General features: G+C 43.0%; 1 protein-coding gene across 1 annotated transcript in view; it reads right to left on the bottom strand.

Moving 5' to 3' along the window:
• The window catches only part of LOC145411870 (glutamate receptor ionotropic, delta-2-like), an 86,642-nt gene extending 70,624 nt beyond the window's left edge, over window positions 1-16,018 (bottom strand). The window contains exon 1 of the mRNA XM_080281828.1: window positions 15,984-16,018. Within this exon, the coding sequence (XP_080137954.1) occupies window positions 15,984-16,018 (35 nt within the window). The remainder of the gene's footprint in view (window positions 1-15,983) is intronic.
• Window positions 16,019-23,003: the final 6,985 nt, after the last annotated feature.

The following is a 23,003-nucleotide window of genomic DNA, read 5'->3' as shown; positions in this document are numbered from 1 at the left end:
CAATATTTTCTGAAAAACTATTATTTTGACACTAATGTTGTACCGAGAGTGCAGTAGTGTGGTGATATGAGAGTATTGTAGTATGGTGACGTCTGGACTTTTCATGCATGGTCGCGGAGCGTTCAGACGTGTTTCTCTGGCTCTCCTCTAGCTGCAGGGTTGCCTCACCGGAATTAGATTTGTTTTGTCCGCCACTAGGGCGTTTTTCAATAAAGTTAGGTTAGCTAGACCTCATTTTCCTCCCTGGCCTTAGTAGATATAGTAGGTGTCTATATCTAATTACTGAGATTGCCTTTATTTACTCACCTCTGGAGTGTACCCCCCACTGATCGCTCTGGGGTGTGAGTAACACACAGGCGCGTCCTCCCGAGAGTGGTTTGAGAGGGTAATCTCAGACTAGGTGTTTTTTCCCCGGGCAAATTCTCCCTTGGTTGTTTTTCTCTTTCTTCCCACTTCCCCCTCACGGGGGAAGTGGTAACTATGGCGGACCCCACAACTGCCTCCCCCCCCCTTCAGGGGGGGAGGTAGTCCTGACCGACCCCCGACTGCTGCACGGACGGACTGCCCCCAGACTGAACGGCCCCAGACACGTACCCGCCTTGACATTCAAACAAACAATGCCTCATTCGTCCTGATTCATGCGGTTGGTTCTACTCCCCTGTCCAGCCTCAATCCCTTCATCATCAAGAAGGTGATTGATGGGTGTGCAGGTGAGGTGGAACAAGTGAAAAAACTTGCGAGTGGAGACCTTCTCGTAAAAACCATAAATTCTGCCCAGGTCAAGGATTTGCTGAAACTGAGGAAGTTCCACTGTCACGATGTCCAAACAACGATCCCGCACGCCATGAATTCCTGCAAGGGTGTTATCACCTGCAGGGATCTTGTGCTTATGGAGGAGGAAGAAATCGTACAGGAACTTTCTCAGCAAGATGTAATTGAGGCCAGATTCATCACAAGATATTCGGAAGGCATAAGGACGAAGACCGCAACAGTTGTTCTCACTTTTGGCAAAGTATCTCTTCCAGCCAATGTGAAGGTTGGATACGAAATTGTAAATGTTAGACCATACATCCCAAACCCCCTTCGTTGTTCAAAATGTCAGCTCTATGGACACCACGAAAAGGCTTGTCGGGCTTCCAACGTCGTGTGTGGCAAGTGTGCTGCTGTAGGTCACTCTGCTGACAACTGTACATCCGAGACCGAGTGCTGCTTTCACTGCAAGGATGCTCACTCCACTTCCTCGAGGGCTTGTCCCACGTGGAAGGAGGAGAAGGAGGTCTGCACGGTAAAAGCAACACAGGGCATTTCCTTCTACGATGCTAGGAAGAAGGTGAAGGAGTTGCATGCAACTCCCAAGCCTAATATCTCCTATGCATCGGCGGTTGTGTCCCGTCCCGTGATGTGCACCGTTGAGACACAGACTGACCTAACATTCGCTCCACATGCCCCACGCCCTACATCTCAGTCTATGCCTCCTGTACGTTCCAACTCTCTGACAGACATCCCTATTGCCACTTCATACTCTCAGGCTGCCGCTGCTCCTTCGCAATCAGTGCGGTCAAAACAGAAGCCTGACAAGTCAGATAAAATTAACTTGACCACCCTCACCAAACAGTCACGTCCTCATGTCCTTCCCGCTCCTGGTCCAGCGAGGGAGAGAAAGAATAGCTCTTCCTCGGTGGATTCTGGGAGCCTTGTTATTGATGAGAATATGGAGATCTCCACGAGTAAGCACCGGGAAAGGTCCCCCGGTAGCCACTCGCCTGGTGGCGGGCGGCATAAAAAAACTAAACACACTGGCCCCCCTCGTAAATCTTAAACCGCCGCATTCACTATACTACAGTGGAATTGTAGAGGTATTGGGAATAAGTTACACAATATAGCGATCTTGCTTTCTATACACAGGCCAGACGTTGTTTGTTTACAGGAGACACGCCTGGAGGATCGTCCTGATCCTCCACAGTTCAAACACTACCACTCGTATAGAAGATATGAACACGGAGTTGCCATTTACACACACAAATCACACCCACAAACGGAAGTGATTCTAAATTCTACTCTGGAAGCGGTCGCGTGCAGAGTAAAATTTAATAACACGTATCTGTCTATTTGCTCTCTGTACTGTCCTCCACATGGCCCCATTGATAGTGATGCTTTAAATTCACTAGTGGAACACCTGCCTGGAAATAAGTTAGTGTTGGGCGATTTTAACGCCCATCACTATCAACGGGGTAGCTTGAGGATTGATGGTCGTGGGGAGCAAGTAGCCGACCTAATACTACAGTCCAACCTCTGTCTTCTGAACGATGGTAGAGCGACTCGTGTAGATGATCGTACTGGTAACTTTTCGGCCATTGACTTATCTTTGGCCTCCCCTGGTATACATCAAGATCTCTCATGGGACCCTTACGACGACTCCTTGGGAAGTGATCATTTACCCATCTGTCTTTCTTATACACGCGACATTGTTTCAGACCCTCCACCTCCAAAATTTAACTATAAGAAAGCAGATTGGGGATCCTTCTCAAGGATCGCCAATTTAGATATATCTGGGGAGACCATAGATGTTAAGGTCGAAAATATAACTACTTCCATATTACACGCAGCTGAGGCTGCTATTCCCAAGACTTCTACAGTTCATGCGAAGCATAGAGCACATTGGTGGACGCCGGATTGCCGACAAGCATTAAGAAAACGCAATAGGAGATACAGGATTTTTGATAGTCAGCCCACTGAGGAAAATTTTATTGCATACAAACAGGTACGGGCTGAGGCAAGGAGAATAATAAGAAGGGCTAAACGTGACTCCTGGCGGTCCTTTGTGTCCACGGTGACTCGTACAACACCATTACGTAAAGTCTGGTCCACCATAAGAATATTAAATAATAAATGCCCATATTTCCCCATTACCACCTTGCAAGTAAATAATAACATCTATGACGAGCCCGTGGACGTTGCTAACATCCTCGCCAGGAGTTTTTCTCATGTAAGTAGCTCAGCCAATTATGACCCGCGTTTCCAACATCATAAACGCACGGCTGAGCTACAGATATTAGACTTTGCCACAGAAGACGTAAACTCCCAGTACAACCAAGAGTTTACGCTAGATGAACTGCTCCTTGCCCTTAAATCCTGTAAAGACACCAGCCCTGGACCAGACACCATCACGTACGGTATGATCCAGCATCTTAATCAGGACAACCTGATTAAGATGTTAGCATTGTACAATGAGATTTGGGCATCTCGAACGTTCCCAAACTCATGGCACTTTGCGCACGTCATACCGATACCCAAAGAGGCTGGTCGTCTTATGAATCCCACTTCATTTCGTCCTATTGTGTTGACTTCTTGTCTATGTAAGGTCATGGAACGTATGGTTAACAATAGGCTTCTTTTTGTTTTAGAGTCGAAGAATTTGTTAAATGATCAACAATGTGGCTTCCGTAAATACAGAAGTTCACTAGATCATTTAATGAATTTGGAGCATTGTATTGCAGAGGCATTTGCCAATAAAGAATTCATGATAGGGGTGTTCCTGGACATCCATAAAGCCTATGACATGACCTGGCGACACGGTATATTAATGAAGCTCTATGCTTATGGTTTAAGAGGAAAATTGCCTGTTTTTATTTCAAATTTCTTAAGGGACAGAACTTTCTCTGTCAAATTGCCCCGTAACGTAACATCGGATATATTTATCCAGGAAAACGGGGTGCCACAGGGAAGTGTGCTTAGTCCTACTTTATTTAGTATTATGATCAATGATATTCTGTCATCAGCTCCCATCCCGAGGAATCTTAAATACTCACTCTACGCTGACGATTGTGCAATATGGCACTCTTCCCGTAATGCACAATTTTCGGCTGGGCGGATTCAAGCAGCCCTTGACTCCGTCCACCAATGGGCCTTGCAGTGGGGCTTTAAGTTTTCCGTATGTAAGTGTGCCGCTATAGTTTTCACTAATCGTAACGTACCTAATTTGTGCTTAACTTTGGATAATCAGGCGGTACCTTTTCAAAATTCTGTAAAATTTTTAGGAATACATTTTGATCGTAGAATGAATTTTAAACTTCACGTTAATACTTTGCTTGCTCGTTGTGATAAACCATTAAATGTCCTCAAGTACCTAGCGGGTACTACCTGGGGTGCCGACAGAAAATCTTTATTAATGGTGTATAAGTCCCTTATTCGATCGAAGCTAGACTATGGCGCACAGGTGTATGGCTCGGCATCTGATGCCACGCTGAAAGGATTGGATGTGTTACAGAATAAATGCTTGCGAATGTGTCTTGGAGCTGTCCGGTGTACCCGTGTGGCTCGTATGGAAGTGGAGGCGAATGTGCCTCCCCTCCGTATTCGCCGTGACCACCTGGCCTTGTCCTACGGTAAGGACATTAAGGAAAAGCAATATCGGCAATGTGGCCTGTACCCCCCTGCGTCAATACCACCACCTTCTGCGGGGGGTGCGTCGGCCACTTGCCGCTCGCCTCCACTTACTGACTCAGGAGCTTGATGTGGACCCCATGACTGTGACAAGTTGGTGCTTAAAAATATAGCGCCTTGGGAGCCACCCGGCTTTACAGTCGATGTTACATGGCTCCCAGCACCAAAGGCCAAGGCGCCGGAGGCGGAGGTCCACCACTTGTTTCGTAAGATCATTGTTCGTCACTTGGGGTCCCATCAATTGTACACCGACGGCTCCAAGTCGAGTGAATGTGTGGGTGCAAGTGTGTGGTCGACTGAATGTGCCCTCAGATATCGGTTGCCGACTCATACATCTGTGTTTACTTCAGAACTTTTTGCTGTTGACAAAGCCATAGACTATGCTCTCAATTCTAGACATGACTCATTTGTCATATTTTCAGATTCAAAATCAGCCCTTCAGGCAATTGCATCTTGCACTACGGACTCTCATGAGATCCAGGGCCGCATCGTTAATAAGTTGCATTCATGCAACAAGTCATTCACGCTGATCTGGGTGCCTGGTCATTGTCGTATCTACGGCAATGAGCAGGCTGACTTACTTGCAAAGTCGGCTATAGAGCTCGAGGAGACTTGGGACGTTCCTTGTGATCTACGGTCGAGTCTATCTCTCGGAAAGAAATCAATAAATCTTCTGTGGCAAGGTCAGTGGACCAGACTAAATATTCCAACTTGTAAGCCGTACCTGGGCGACTGGGACACTGCCAACCGTCCCAGTCGCCTAGAAGAAAAAGTGTTGGCACGGTTACGGCTTAATGCCACCATTGTAACCCACATAAAACCATATATGGAAAGACGCTTCCCACCGCACTGTGACATCTGTAATGCGGTGTTATCTATTAGTCATATCATCCTGCGCTGTCGGCGATTTATTCGTGAACACGCTTCACTTATAAATTACTGCGGCACAGCAGACGTCCCCTTCACCCTTTCCACCATCCTGGGTGATGGGGACATTGTTATGACTCATAAATTGATGGCTTTCTTGAGAGAGACCGGACTGATCAGAGTGATGTGACTTTTTTACTTCGTGGTTATGGTTTTTATGAACAGTAAATATGTATATATTGTAATATTAATTAGGGTTGACAGTTGACATATTTTAAATAGTTCCTCCTCCCACCGATCTATTTCTAATATAGATGTCCCCTACATTAAGCCAAGTTCCTCGCCTGACAGTCACCAGCTGATGAGTGCAAGTGTGCAATATAGGAAGGTATTGGGCACTTGCAGTCGATGGTGGTCTGCTGGGCGAGGTTCTTCACTTTTTGTACAAATTATGTAAATACATTATATTATCTTGCTTAAGTTATTCTAATTAGGGACGACAGCTGACGTATATGGAAATGTTCCTGACTCGTCTGGTTCCCTTTCATATATTGATGTCCCCTATATTAGGTTGTGCCTCGACTGACAGTCACCAGGTGATGAGTGCAGGTATGTAATGTAGAAAGGCATTACATATCTGCAGTCGATGATGTTCTGTTAGTCGAGGTATTTTTACCATTAGCGTAGGTCTAGCTATTTGTCTCTGTAGGATTTAGTATAGGTTAGCGATTTGTCTGTTAGGTGATTAGTTTTAGGGTCTTTAGATTAGTGTTCCTTTATAATATAAGGTATAAAAAATAAAAAAAAACAAGAAAAAATTAAAAAAATAAAAATACAAAAAAAAAAAAAAATAAATAAATAAGATTAAAATTATTATATATATATATACGTTTGCATGAAAGTGTGTCTGTATGTATGCATGGAAGTGTGTGTGTGTATGTGTGTGTGTGTGTGTGTGTGTGTGTATATGTATATATGTATGTTTGTATATATGTGTATATATGTTTAAATGTATATACGTGTATATATGTATATATATATATATATATATATATATATATATATATATATATATATATATATATATATACAGGGTGTAACGCGACGTATGACAAAAACTTACACCAATGATCTATCATGTAATTCTGAGTATATTTTGTTCTATAAACATATGCTCTCTGCGACCCCAGTTCAGTAACCAGCATTCGGCTGTTTTGTGTAAAAGCTCGTCTCTTGCGTGTGCAATTGGGTGAGAGCTTCGCAGGGCGACGGGAGACGAGTATTATTAGCTTATACTGTACTATACATAAAAATCCCATACCCTATCACTACACACTAGTTTTAAGAAGAAACTTTACGTAGTCTATTGATTCTTTAACATCGTCATGCATTCATGCAATTCTTTTGCACATATCGACTGTAATTAAGGATTAAATTCAAATTTTATGGCTTGCAAGGGAGTAGGGAGGGAGAGAGGACAGGCTGGTGTGTTGTTGCCAGTTATGTAATATTTGGTTTGTAGGATGTTGCTTCCAGCATTATCATAACACCCACAGCTCATTCAGTGAAAAAACGTTATTCTAAAAGGAGATTAGCCTCACTTTAAGTCAGGAAGAATTTTATTAATCACAATTTTTCTGCTGCAAGTAAACGTGGCGCCATTGGGTATCTCCACCTGTGTTCCTCTCTGCAGGACATCATCGCAGAATCCGTAAAAAAATACACGATATCTACATATTCTTCATTGCTGTACGTACGTGGCATGCTGTTTCATGAACATGTGAAGCTGAACCCGGTAAACAACAGAACGCAGAGAATAGTATTTAAAGTATGTGCCTCCCCTGCAAATGTTCCCGTTCAAATGACAGTGGACGCAGGGTTGCCAAGTCCTTATCATCAGTCTAGCTAGTTTAGTCCTGAAAACTTGCTAGAATGTCGCTAGATAATAAACACTGCAAAACATCGCTAGAAAATACGATAAAATCTCTAGAATATCACCTAAAAATGGCAAAAATATCCAGAATGTAGCTAGATATCATGTTGCCAGATGTTAGTGCCGCAAGTAGAAGCAAGAAAATAGGTCTAGCAACATAGTCGTTACATTGGCAATCCTGTATCACTGTTCTCACGTCAGCAAATGAAAAAAAAGGTGCCACGTTTACTTGCAGCAGAAAAATTGTTATGAATAACAATATTACTCTGACTTAAAGTGATGCTAGTCACTCAGTACGGTAATGTTCTTTCACTGAATGAGCTGTGGGTGTTATGATAATGCTGGAAGCAACATCCTACAAACCAAATATTACAAAACTGGCAACAACACACCAACCTGTCCTCCCTCCCTCCCTACTCCCTTGCAAGCCATAAAATTTGAATCTAATCCTTAATTACTGTCGATATGTGCAAGAGAATTGCATGAATGCATGACTTGATGTTAAAGAATCAATAGACTACGTAAAGTTTCTTCTTAAAACTCGTGTGTACTGATAGGATGTGGGATTTTTATGTGTAGTACAGTATAAGCTAATAATACTCGTCTCCCGTCGCCCTGCGAAGCTCTCACCCAATGGCACATGCAAGAGACGAAGCTTTTACACAAAACAGCCGAATGCTGGGTACTGAACTGGGGTCGCAGAGAGCATATGTTTATGGAACAAAATATACCCAGAATTACATGATAGATCATTGGTGTAAGTTTTTGTCATACGTCGCGTTACACCCTGTATATATATATATATATATATATATATATATATATATATATATATATATATATATATATATATATATATATATGTGTGTATACACGGCCTTAATAACCAGGGGCTTCGGCCCCAATGGTTGATAGGCCGGGGAAAAAAAAAAAAAAAAAAAAAAAAAAGTGACGTCTGAACTACTGAGACTCGTGTCTAGATGACGTAAACTGGTGTGCAAAGGGGCATGGGTCGTATTATGAAAACTGAGTACCCATCGCTGTAAGGAAGCCTCTTATTTAAACCGGTGGTAGGGTGTGTGTGTGTGTGTGTGTGTGTGTGTATAATGGATCGCTCACCATCCACTTGCTTGGTGTAGTCATATATTCGTGTGACTGTGCAATGACTAACAATCCAAATGGATTCCAGAAGACCACGAAATCATTTACTGCGTTAGGTGGTAACCATTTAACCAAATGAACACCTGGTTGTCTAGTGGATTTAGACACTTCAACCGAATATGGTGAATAACGGTTTATATCCATGGGATGGCTGGGGTTTATTATTATTCTCTTCTTCATCATTTCTGCAACATTCGCGGCCTTTCCTCTAACTTTCGCTCTGTTAAGCACCACCTCTCCTCCTCTAAACCTCACCTTCTTTTTCTAACGGAGACTCAGCTGTCTGAGGCAACTGACAGCAAACCCTTTTCTGTATCCTCCTACTTTCTCTATACTCATTTCAAAGCCAAAGGTGGCTGTTGTGTATATATATGCAACGACTTATCTTGCTCTCGTGTTCCTGAACTCGATTCTTCTGAATTCTCTACACTCTGGCTTCGGCTTTCCTGTCATTCTCTGACTAAATATATCTGTGCTGTTTACTTATCCCCTAATTCTACTGACTATCAAAAATTCTTCGACTATCTTACTTCTACGATGGAACACATTCTATCCATTCCTCCTTTCTATGAAATCTCCATTCTAGGAGATTTCAATGTTCACCACCACCTTTGGCTCTCCTCTCCTTTCACGGATCCACCTGGTGAACAAGCCTACATCTTTTCTTTCCTTAATGACCTACAGCAGCTTGTACAGCACCCTACCCATATCCCTGACCGCCTTGGAGAGAGCTCCAACATACTTGATCTCTTCCTCACAACTAATCCTTCTGCTTACACTGTCAATCTTTTCTCTCCGTTGGGCTCCTCCGATCACAACCTTATTACCTTAACCTGTCCTATCACCCCGGCATGGCCTGTGGACCCTCCAGGGAAACGTTGTCTGTGGCATTTTGGAGCCGCGGACTGGGAGGCCCTCAGGCAGTGCTTCTTTGATTTTCCCTGGAATGATTATTGCTTCCATGGCCGGGAGCCATCTGAGTGTGCCTTGCGCATTACGGAGGTTATTCTCCCGGGCATGGAAGCATACATTCCTTTCTCATATCCTCTGACTAACGCAAGAAAGCCTTGGTTTAATCACGCTTGTTCTAATGCTGTCCGCAACAAGGAGAGCGCCTACAAAAGGTACCGGAGCCAACCCACCCCTGAATCATATCATCTTTACGTTTCTGCCCGGAATCGTGCTAAGTCTGTTCTTCGCTCTACTAAAAATAATTTCATCCATACTAAATGCTCTCAACTCTCCAACTCGAATTCTTCCCGTTCCTTCTGGCACCTTGCCAAAAATCTTTCTAACAACTTTACCTCATCATCCTTCCCTCCTCTTTTCTACTCTGATGGTTCTGTAGCTATTTCTTCTACTGATAAAGCAGATCTCTTCGCACATACTTTCTCCTCCAATTCCTCCTTAGACGATTCCGGTGCTGTTCCAACATCACTTCCCCAAACTGACTTCCTCATGGCTGACATTCAAATGTCTTCAGTTGATGTATTTTCTGCCATCACTGGCCTCAGTACTAACGACGCATTTGGGGCTGATGGGGTCCCTCCTGTTGTTCTCAAGAACTGTGCTTCTGTGCTTACACCCTGCCTAGGCAAACTCTTTCGCCTTTGTCTGTCAACTTGTACCTTTCCTTCTTGCTGGAAGTTTGCTCTCATTCAGCCAGTCCCAAAGAAGGGTGACCACTCCCAACCCTCCAACTATCGTCCAATTGCTTTAACGTCCTGTATTTCAAAAGTTTTCGAGTCAATTCTCAATAGAAAAATTTTAAGGCATCTTTCCTATTACAACCTTCTTTCCGATCGTCAGCATGGGTTCCGTCAGGGATGCTCCACTGGCGATCTTCTCACCTACCTTTCAGACTCCTGGTCAACCTCCTTTCGGGACTCTGGCGAAAGCTTTGCCATTGCACTTGACATCTCAAAGGCTTTCGATCGAGTCTGGCATAAATCTTTAATTTCCAAATTGCCCTCTTACGGTTTCTATCCTTCTATCTGTGCCTTCATCGCTAGCTTCCTTTCTGGTCGTTCTATAACCGCTGTTGTAAACAGCCATCGTTCTTCTCCTAGATCTATCAACAGTGGTGTTCCTCAGGGCTCTGTCCTATCACCAACTCTCTTCCTTTTATTCATCAATGATCTTCTACGCTGTACATCTAACCCTATCCACTCATACGCTGATGGCTCCACTCTTCACCTTTCCATTCGGTTCCCGCAACGCCCATCTCAACAGTTACTTCAACAAACAAGGGATGAGGCTATGGCACACCTAATGTCTGACTTGGCTCGTATCTCTGACTGGGGTAAAAATAATCTTGTTGTTTTTAATGCATCTAAGACTGAGTTCTTACACCTATCAACCCAACAAAATCTTCCACAGGTATACTCACTAATGTTTAATAATATTCAGCTTAATCCTGCATCATCCTTGAACATGCTTGGGGTTTCCTTTACTCGGGACTTATCTTGGAAAGATCATATTACATCTCTTGTAAAATCTGCTTCCAAGAGATTGGTTGTGCTAAGCCGACTCCGCTCTTTCTTTACCCCTGCACAATTGTTGACTCTATACAGGGGTTTTATCTGCCCCTGTGTGGAGTACAACTCTCATGTGTGGGGAGGCTCCCCACATACAGCTCTTCTCAATACGGTGGAGTCAAAGGCTTTTCGTCTCATTAACTCTCCTCCTCTTACTGACTCCCTTCAACCTCTGTCTCTTCGCCGCACTGTTGCATCTTTATCTCTTTTCTATCGCTACTTTAATGGTCACTGCACCTCTGAACTGTCTGCTTGCATTCCTCCACCTCTACGACGGGCGCGTAGCACCCAACTGGCAGCAAACTCTCATCCCTTTTCTGTCCAACTCTAATGCAAGAGTTAACCGTTACTCCCAGTCTTTCATTTATGCAACAGGTCAGCTCTGTAACTGTCTCCCTCTGTCTGTATTTCCTGCTGCCTATGATCTCCAGTCTTTCAAACGCAGTGTGTCTAGGCATCTCAAAATGATCGGATCTTGAATTTGGCTCTCTATTGTATTTTGTTTTTCTCTTGGAGGGAACTGTTACTGAGGCTCATGGCCTCTGGTTCCTTCTTCCTCGCATAAAAAAAAAAAAAAATCAAGAAAAGGTGAATGGCCACTCTTGCCTAAACGTCGCAACAAGCAGCCTAGCCTAAGACTCCTATAATCCTCTTAGGATAAAAAGGATTGGATGGTAAGCAGGTAGAATTTCAAATTACCTGTGAAAACAGAATGTGGATAGACTGCATTCTATTTACATAACAAGCAAGCTAGAAAGTTTTTTTTTTTTTTTTTCATGAACCTGTCTTTCATGAAGGATGTTAGACTTTAGGAGTTGCGTCTTCCCCTTGGCAAGCATGTCCATCAATGTGGTATTCTCGTGGGTAAAGAAGTACACCAGCACTCCTTCCATGTCGGTTTAGGTCATACTCTAACTTGCTTTGGAGATTTCGTAACACATCTTTATCGGTGATTTATTCTGCACGTTGCATCTAAGTATCCTCTTGTATGTAATTGTTGCAAACTGTTTATATAAAACGATATAACTTACATAAGAGGGAATGTTAAGGTGTAATATGCAAAGAAACCACCAGGAAGGAGGTGCTACGAAGCCTCCTGTCACCTAGAATACGGCCCTAATTCTTCATCTGTGTACCGTTTCGCAATCAAGCTTACAATCAGCGCCCTGCAGTAATTGATTTATTTTTGCAGGTAGGACATGAACAGCCGTGTGCAGAAACTGTCCATGCTTCTTGTATTTCCTTAAACACACACACACACACACACACACACACACACACACACACACACACACACACACACACAGTTACGACAGGGAACTGATCAGAAGTTGGTTTGTGGACTCCAGTTCTAGTATGAAAATATAGTATGTTCTAGTATGAAAATATAGTATATTCTTGTATATTAATTGTGTGCAGTAGATGGCAGTATCTTACCCAGAGTTGGTGTGATGGATGAGAAGGGCGTTGACCGCTCTAGGGAGTCTACCACCACCACCACCATCAGCTTCACGCTTACCATTACCATGCTTAACCACAGCCACCACCCACTTTCTCAGCAGTGCCCTCACACTCTCTCCTCCACCCTGCTCCTTCACACCGGCAAGACAAAGAAAAAGAAGAGTCATATTTTTGGTTTAAGTCATATTTTTGGTCTGAAACCGTATCAGTAATACTATGCGAGTATGTGATGTCTGTGTGTGTGGATTTCGACATGCTATACATCAAAAGATGCGGAACGACGAACTGACAACGATGGTGTAAATTATATTTGTGTACAGTTAGTTGCGTGCAAGCCACGTGCACTTTTGTGCCTAGTTTTTCGCCAAACAGGAACCCTCCACAAGCCATACAACTGGGTGGAATGAGCTGAAATTTTGCATGGGTATGCCCGGTATGTCAGAGCAGGTTCATGTCGAGTTAGGTGTCAATACTTATTTCTAGGGCCGCGTGACAGGTAATATTGTTTAATCCATCATTATTTTTAACGTTAGTCTTCGAGGGCGCCATGCACGTTAAATAAAATTTCTGTATCGAGATGAACAAATGAACAAAGCTGCCAGTTGCTATGGCAACCCTGAACCACTCGATTATATTGGCCACACAAACTTACCGATATCAGAGTGGTAAATGGAAACCATGCTTCTTGTTTAGTGCTTAACTGCTTAAAAATAAAAAGTTTCTTTTAACTTCTGGGTGTTATCGGTGAAAGCCCTAGGCAGGAGTAAGCGCTTTGCGGCCCATGAGCGCTTGCTCTGAACCACTGTAATCTGATGACGCCTTTCTTCACTTTATACCTGCTAATACCAAGTGATTTTATTCACCTTAGGAGAGATATTTCGACCTGAAGGCGTTACAGTAGATACTGACTTCAATATCCCCTTCAGTTCGTGTAGATTTTGCTGAGTTGCGCCTAACAGTCTACAGGCAGCACGAAATCACGAAAGGGAAGGCCAGACCACAATTTTTGCCTGTCATTTATGGAACACTTATAGTTTTTAATTCTGGCCATTTCAGTGCGATGGGGTATTTTTATTTTATTCCTGCTATATACAAAGTGTTCAAAATGCGGAGGGATGAGTGGGGAGTCTGACCCCTCCTGAAACATTTTAAGTCCCATGGAAACATTCTGAAGTACCCATCGAAGATCGTAACAATACCCCTCTCACCAAATAAGATGTGTTCATTTATTATCATTACGAAGGAAATGTTCTGTATGTGATGATTCTCTGAAAGTGTACATAACGAACTTAACGTATTGTTCTGATATCTGACGTTGTTGTTGCTGATAGACCTCAGTCTGTGGTCGAGCAGACCCATCAGCCGCAGGCAAACAACCGCCCATGCAGGGCTGTCCCTTGCAGTGGGCCGATGTTTGCCTGTGGCTGACAGCTCCTTGCGACAGTGAAGCGCGGGGCGCGGGAAAGAATGCGGAAGTTTGGTTCGTGAAAGGATGCCTCATTTGTGTCTCTCCACTCAGTTAACAAAGGCATCATAATAGGCTCCACGTCACCCCGTTATCTGGTTATATGGTTATCACCCAGTGTTGTAAATGTTTCCTGGGTTACAGGCAACCAGTTGGCTTCGTCAGTCAGTGACAAAGAATAATAACTAGAAAGGCACTCAGTGGAGTGCATCTCTCCGACAAGGACAACGTGATTTCCAAACCACTCTTTATAATGGGTTAGGTTTTCTCATCGCTGATTAAGGTTTCGCAAAAAGTGCTTTCGGATCCAGAATCTATGACACAATCCGAACCGGTCCCCAAAGTTAATCGATTGTTCTCGGGGAATAGGCTATCTACCCACCGATTTGGTCCAAAGCCTTTAGTTTTTAAGTAATCCTGCTAACAGACACAGACAAACAAACAAACAGGGGGAAAACATACTCTGCTTTCCCGAGGGAAAAAAAAGTGACAGGAAGGACGGAGAGAATAATGACGTTTGGAGGACAGATGCGAGACCGAATGATAAAGGTGAAGGAAGAAGTGGACTGCACTACATCAAATGAGTGGATGACGGTCGCCACCACCTACCGAAAATTATGAACTACTAATAAGCTTTGTGTATATATATATATATATATATATATATATATATATATATATATATATATATATATATATATATATATATATATATATATATATATATATCATCTCATCAGCCGTTTGAGTGTCCACTGCAGGACCGGCCTATCCCGACCAAAGTGGGGACGATACAGCCAATGTATCTCTAACAAGTGGATTAGGCTGTCTGGTAAAGACTGTATGTTGGGTGAGAAGTGCTTGTAAGTGTAACTGTTGTGTTGGAGTGGCTTTGGATGTGTGTGTAGTCTGTGAACCAAGTGTAATCAACCAGCGCAAGCCGACTGGGTGCAAATATACTTTACAGTATGCGACACTGGTTCAACCACAGCACCCCTTGTGTCTGCCAATGCAGTCCGTGGCACTCGTTAATGGATGAATCAGTGTTTATGTCCAAAACTACATTTTCGTCAACATTCCTCTACAGCTCTGAGGTTCCAAACTAATGAAGCGATATTCCAGTCTTGGAAATATGAAGGCCAGGGATTAATGTCTGTCGACTGTATAAGAGTTATTACGGCGGCAAGCGGGCTTATACCTGCAAATATAGTGCTGGGTGAACAAGGACACGTGGGAAATAAACTTCATCTTAAAGTCTAATGAGCCCGGAAACTGAACTCTCTCTAACTGCAAGGTAGACGTTCTAACCCACGCACCACCAGCTCCTCCTTCCAAACCATTTGAATGTATTGGTAAACCTTTTTGCTGCCATGGGCTCCCTTGCTTTTTTCATTTAGGCTAAATATAGGTTATTCATTTCAGATGAGGGTTAACCCAGGCAGTTTTGAACCCTTGACTACAAGAATCTGCCTCAGCTGAACGAAACCGTCTTATGATAGCCTGAGTTGTCGTTGCTGGGGCTCATCCGGAGACACAACCTCTGGACTGTAGGCTGTGGTTGCCCTTTACCTACAGTCCACCATCCTCCTTTTAGGGGTCAGGTAAGGAGTTACTGGGTGTGTACAATGCCAACATGTGAAAGCGTTCCCCTTCATCACTTGAGTAAAATAGCCTAGTGCCTCCAAGAAGACGACAGGATTAATGTGGCAAGGTCTTGCTATACTCGAATAGTTTCACGGCGGTGTACAGGGATTACAGACCGAAAGTGGACGGGAGAAAACAATCACTGAAGATGAGTTACTGAATATACCAGGTGGGAAAAAAATGATGAGTCAGAAACTTCACTATCGTGACGTATTTCAATTTTTTACTTATCATCAGACCATTTTCTTCAGTAAATGAGGAACTTTTCGTACTGAAGGAGTTACAGATTATCTTCATTAATTCCTAAAAGACTTGGGTGCTCTCCAAATCTGAATAAAATTTATTGGAGGTAGCAAAAATAAACTGAAAAAAAGTTATAGTTATGGACTAAAAACTTTTATGCTTGAGGTCCACATCATCATCATCATCATCATCATCATCATCATCATCCCAGCCTTTATTTCCACCTTACAGGACGCGGTGAGATCCTAAACTCATGGGGTTCATTTTCGCGAAGTAAACCTGCTCTAGGTTCTCTTACCATTAGCTGTTGGAGGTGGAGGACAGAAGGGAAGGGTGCGAGGCCGGGACACTTCCCCACCACCACCCTCAGCGCTCGCTTCACCTCCTCGTCTATCCTAGCACCACATTCCACCACCTCCACCACACCCACCACATCTGCAAAAACGGGATTGTATTCTAAGTGACTTGGAGCTTTCGTGATTTATTCTGCATATTGCACCTCAGTATCTTTTTGTATGTTGATCCAAATTATGCCAATATTAAAACGTTCTTAATAGCAAAAAATAAATAAAATCGATGTGGTAAAGATGCTCCGGGGTCCTTTATGCCACTAGAATAGGAGACAGGCTTCAACACCGGTGCTAATCTCAGCGTGTTACAAGGAAAGCTCCCAAACAGCCTTCCACTTCACCAGACTCAACTGACTAATTACATTCCAGGTCCCTCTTTCAGCTCTAGGTGCACATAAACTAGGAAGGGGATGGTCCAACCCAAAGGTCATATGGTTGGTCTGGTAATTGTACTCGGTTCCTCTCAATTCCGGCCCGAGTATGCTTCCAGTTACATCACCGCCTCCCCCTGGGCTAGTCCTTGCAATTACTACACCGGGATCAATATATCGAGGCACCCAGACCCTCTACCATCCTCACAGTCGCTTCTGATTAATTGATGTCATTATCGTCTCTTATTTATATGGCGTCTCCACTATTTAATCGATTTCCGTTTCCGCCCATACACATTCTCATAGAGCATCTGTTTAGCCACTACCACCTGAAATAATGTCGGAGAGCGAGAGGGTGAAAATGAGCACATCTAACCTCACAAGCATTGCACACCACCGCAGCGTTAGCTCAGTCACGCTCAAGAGGGACTGAATACATCTGAGTAACATGACTGCAGGTACTGTTGCGGACAATTATATCGGTCTACTTTTTAGCAGGGTAATTAGTAACTTACCAGAAGCTATTTTAAAATATATGTTAAGCTCCTATGATTACATTACCGAGTTTCAAAAGATAGTGTTTACTGTTTGGCTATTCACAGTCATGAAGTGTATCATTATTCATTATGTGCAGCTGTGCATCATCACCATACAATTCACAAAATACGCATGAAAAGATGATAACAGGTACGAGCAGCTACACAGCCAATAATCACAAGATAAATCGACAACGATACTAATTATATCACATCTGCCTTGAATTTCTGGCCACCTTGAATGACTCAGATATTCCTGCCGAGTAACAACACAAATCATCAAACTCTTCTGGTTTTGCTGGTGCAGTCGAACCTGCATACAGGTATTTTATTTGAATTAATATTAGATAACTTGATTTAGCAGCGAAGATCAGGATACGTAGTTGACCATTTACTACTATGAAAGTAGGCTACTATCGTAATCAATAATTTCTTTACCTTCCTCCCCCCCCCCCCCCACTCCAGCTCCAGGGAAGATGAACCCAGGGCTGAAAAAGAGCCAGGTGTGCGGACACGGTTAGTCTAGCAGCCTGATAATGATTAACGAACTGACGCCGACTTTTTATTTAAAGAGTTGCCATTAACTACAACTGAATCAGGAATTCATTCATACCACCTGATCCATTTTTGAATCCACGTGTATTTCACATACACGTTGTGATTTCGGTCCTTGTCCGACCTCGCTATATCCAAGCAGAGACCCAATACCTATGGGGTCTGAATATTAGAGTGGGCACAATACTTATGCAGTACCAAGCATTTTTAACTCCGAACTTTCTTTCCCGGTTTTATTCTTCCTCAACATTTACTATTATCTGCTTGATTTGTCTTTCACACTACTTATATCCTCATTATCCAACCACTTATAACTATAGTAATATTTAATCACCACCACGGTCAATAATGTCAACAACAAAACTGCTCACGTTACAGATATCATTACCAAAAATAATAAATGTAATACCTAATACAGTAATAGCAAAACACTGTCTGTGACAACTGATGCGCTTTGTGCTTTCTTTGAGTTACTTTTATGAACATGATATTAAAATCCTAACAGTATAACATGCTATGGCAAGCGATTCAATACTACTTCATAACTGTGTTCAGTCTCAAGGACTGAGTTGCAGTTCAGGCTAGTCAGCCTGTCATAATGAAGTGTCCTGTTTCCGCTCGTCTGATATGTCTTCTACCGTGGCTTCAGCCCACCTCGAGCTACTGGGGTAAAGAAGTTAGTGATCGTGATAGTATTAGGTACATTATTCAAACTAACACCAGCTAAATCTTTAATGTAGGATGCTGCACAATAACTATTCTCATCAACCACAGTATTAAAGGAATGGCATTGTCCAAGGATTAACATTAACTCTGGATTGCAATGAAATGTTATTCCCAAGAACTTACCAATTCACTGACTACAGTGTTCATGGGAAGATACTGTGACTGACTTTTTGAACTTTAACAGTTTTATCCTGACTTACACTCAGCATGATGAAGCTGAGCTAACCGTAACACTGAGGGAGGCGTTGTGTCCTACAGCATCTCTCGCCACCCCAACAGAATCCACAACGTGGAACCCATGTGGGTGCATCGACACCCTTCACGTGGACTCTGCACAGAGGCGTCCTGTGCTCACTCGAACGCCCACGTGAACTGACACAGCCTCATGCATAATCTCCACGTAAAATATACATAGGCAGGTGCACTCTGCGCACTTGTATTCGTATTTCACGCTCATCACTGACTGTGACACAGGAACCCACTTCATCCACGGTGGATGCATGTGAGATGGCTACACTGCCCCGTGTCTTCTGGAAGGTTTGGGTTCATTACTGTACGCGTGGGTACCATTAGGTCTCGCCACTTGTCATACGCAGGCTCCTCTCAATCTCATAAAGGTGACCTCTCCTCCTCTCCGCCAGCTGACCTCGTTACCTTGACCTTATCTAGCCTTGTTTTCCCTGTGCTCGCCAGTCTTCCCTATTCTTTCTCCTCAGTCCTAGCCACCTCCTGGTCGCTCACCTTCCCAGTTCCTCTTGCACCTATCCTCTCTGATTCATACCATCTGGTTCCTATCATCTCTAACTCTCCTACCCCTTAGCATTCCACCTATACCATCACTCTCCAACCTGCTTTATCCCTCCTGCATCTTCTCACCTTTTTCCCACATAATACCTATTCAGTTATCACACGTACCAAGCTCACAGACACACCTGTCCACCCTCCAGCCCTCTCATTACCCGTGAACACATAACTGTTGGGCAGTGATGACGCTGAGGTCAAGAGACGAAGAAAGCCGATTGCTTTACTTGGTATCAGCTACAGCAACTTCAGCAGACACTGTTGTCACCTGAAGAACCTAATGTGGGGCTGCAAATGGTGCCCGCCTGCGGAAAATGGGCCAAACTATTGTGCCCTGAGATAAATCCATGATGGGCTCAGAAGATCCTGAGAACGCTGATAACTGGGGAAACTATTCGAGATTTACTATCCCATCCAGTGATTGCAGAAACATTGTTTCTTGGACCCGGAAGGTCCACTTCGAGTACACTGAAAAATCTAATAAAGAGCAGAACGACCGCTAGTTTCTGTACCCATCCACATGACACCAAGTTGAATGGAATTTAAATGAGAAAAGGAAATGAAAGAGGGCAATACTGAACGAAGAGACTAGAGGCCATAAGTTTGAAATTCACTTCTACGAAGGCAAACCCTAGGTTTCTAACAAAAATTTCTGAATCAGGTGACAAAGATAGAACGTATTTGGACTCCTTACTCTGCTGCTGACTATATTCTGTAATATGTGGGATGCAGACAAGTCACACCAAGTAACCATAGTGGTTCCATAAAGGATAGTCGAAAGTATGGAGCTTTTCTTCCTATTCGCGATACAAGTTTCAACTTTAGTATATGGCCGAAGACCCCATCAGTGTTAAGTAGGCCTATACAGGAAAAATATTGCCTGAAAAGCCTTAGGATTACCATACGTAAGGTTGGTGTGTGCAGAGAGGCTCCCAGTAGTGTACATGACCCTGAGAATGAAGCCCAAGTCCCTGCTGAGGCCCGTCATCATCTCCTTCAGGGATCTACGCCCCATTATGGTTCCATCCACGGCCTTCTGAAGTCCTGTTTCCGGCACCTCTGACGTCCCATGCAGCACCAGACCTAAAAGGACAAGATTATTTCTGTGGACGCTGATTTCTACAGAGTCTGCTGAGGAAAAGTGGAGCTGAAAATACAAGAGTGTAAATTAAAAAAAGAAGAGGTAGCTTGCTGCTTGATGGGATGTGGGGGTTGGTAAAACAGTAGGGAAAAAAAAGGAAGAAGTGGCTAAGATACAAGAGGGGAATTTAGATGAAAGAGGGAACACATTAAAAGTGAAGAACGTATAATGACGTTCACAAAGAGAGAAAAGGAAAAGGTGAATCAGCTGACAGTCGTGCACAGTTTATGATTTTTGTTCCAGCAGGTTGTCTCTTCGGTGCAGCTGAACCTTGGTAGCGCTGGAGACAATGTCTCACTGCTGTCTATGTCTGTCAGTTGATTCTAACGTTCTGTGATTCAAGGCCTCTTAGTACTATTTTGTAGGTGATGTGTTTGTACATTAAAATGGTGGGGTCAAGGGGTGGGAGTAGGTCACTAAAGGTTAGTATCACATGACGTATTATACCCACTTCGTTCATAAATATTGTATGCTGTTAGATTTCAGCTTTGTACATGGAGTTTGGCAGTTGCAACTCTTGGGTATTGTCAATGCGGTCATGCTTTTGGTAGTAATGACATTATCATTCTAATGATGCTGGACGTGTTAGACTGGATTAGTACTTTTGTTGTTGCAACCCAAGGCGCATCTGGACGTGAATCCAGTGGACTGCAGGAAACCTTCAATTGAAGGTTGTGATTACAGAAGATTGTGTGTTATGATAGCGCGGTATATGAAGCAAGTAGGTGTGCTGAGGCAGAGGCTGCACTGCAGTGTGGGCATAATGAATCGTCTGTGAGTCGTATTATGTTAGTAATGTAGCAAGGAAGCAAGGAAGGGTAACTGCTGCATGTCTGGTTAGACGTACAGTGCTCGTGTCTCTTTAGGAAGAATATTTTCCGAGAGGTGTATGTTTGGTGGCTGTTAATGTAGGATGTTATTTGGCTGAAGGTTTTGTATGGTTGTGGTTGTTATATATATTTATGCAATGTAGTGTTGGGTGAACGAGGAGTGATGTTGCTGAGATAATTTGTTTAATGCTGGACGATTGTGTGCTTTTTGTTTGTTTGTGGAGGGGTTATGTAACGTGACGTTACAATAGTGGAGTCGTGGAACTGGTTTAGAGCTGACGAGAGGAGCTGTGTCTCTCATATTCATTTGACGTTTGGAAGTATTTTATTAATTGTAGGTGATCTAAAATTGTGATCTTGGTACATGCTTTTATTGTTCATGATATTTTTTTTTTTTTTTCTCATCCATGTTTGTGTCTGTTAAGACTGGAGTTCGGTTTAGGTTAGCGTAATTCACTTTTGTTGTAATGAACTGTTTACAGACTGTTTTAAGTATTCTTTTTGCTGTCCACAGGAAGCGCCTGTGAATGTCTTCAAGGCATCGAGTTTTCGAGTTCCCTTTTCACTGTTACCCATGTACTGAAAAAGCGTTGCGTGTGTCCCAAAAAAGCTGTAGAAATTTTTGGCGTCTTTCCAGTGGGAGTAGTTGGTAAAAGACGGAACTTGAGGGGGTGGTTGATATATATGTCAGTCTGGAGTGAAGAGGGTAGTGGTTAATTTGGTTTGTGAGGCAGTCATTCTATTTCGTCTAAGCCAATTTTCTAGTAAGTATAGGTACAGCTAGAGTTGGGCTGCTGGTTGTTGAGATTTTGGGTGTTGTGAAGCTAATGCTGAGTGGTCGGCATAGGACAGTATTGCTGGTGAATGAGTAGGGTTGGAAGGTCATGGAGGAAAAGGTTAAAAACTGACGGTGAAGGACTGACCTCTGTGGAACTACTGGAAAGTATTTTCAAATTAGAACTTTAGTTATGGTACAGCACCTGGGCTTGTCCATCTAAGAGATCTTGGCCAGTCATTTTTTCTTTCGATATGATCCATGATTGTGAGGAAGATTTTAGAATGTGTCTGTGCACAGTGTCAAAAACTGTTTATGTCTGTTCCAGCTTGTGTGGTTCTTAATAGTGCTTGTTTCTAACTGTGAAGCCATCCAAGATGGGTTTCGTTAACTTGGAGAGGTTGGCGGTGGTTGATTTTTTATACTGGAGTCCATGTTGGGAGTCATAACATATACATACATACATACATACGGTATATATATATATATATATATATATATATATATATATATATATATATATATATGAGAAGTCAGAGCAAGAGTTATGGAAAGGAAAGGAAAGTTGGTGATTAATTAAGTCTTACCACATGTATGCTTAATGTGGTGCTGTTTCCTAATACTGCAAAGGATCGTTGCAAACTGGTTGAACTTTGTGAATGTTTGAGCGTCGTGGTCTGGAAATAGTGACAATAACAATGATGGGGAACTCTGTTCCTGTTGGTGAATTGAGAGAGACTGGAAACTTTGAAAGATTTTAAGTATTTTTCTGAGATGGTGTAGATGAAAGGAAAATCGAAAGTGACTATTGCTTGGGATGTCTTGGTATGAGGTAGAAAAGAAAGAGAGAGAGAGAGAGAGAGAGAGGAATGAGTACAGGGCCTGCAGAAAGGCTCCATAATGTGTATTAGTACCCACAGGAATACGTGACGAGATATTGATACAAGATGAGTTAGAGCTGATTGAGTGAGAGCAGTGGATAAAAGAATGTAATGGCAGATACGTGGGCTGCGTTGGCTGGACAAAAGGAACACAGAGGCCCACTGATGAGCGGGTTGAAGAGAGAGTACTCAGAGGATACGGCCATATGGAGAAATTGAACATGAATAGAAAGATGTATGTATGTAGAGTAGCTGCCGACTTGTAGATTACATAATTATTTGA

This window comes from Coenobita brevimanus, chromosome 91 (genome assembly GCF_032717465.1).
Source record: "Coenobita brevimanus isolate Jiangsu-jjx chromosome 91, ASM3271746v2, whole genome shotgun sequence".
In the NCBI taxonomy this organism is placed as follows: domain Eukaryota; kingdom Metazoa; phylum Arthropoda; class Malacostraca; order Decapoda; family Coenobitidae; genus Coenobita; species Coenobita brevimanus.
The sequence above is the reverse complement of the archived record's forward strand: the minus strand, read 5'-3'. Positions and strand labels throughout refer to the sequence as shown.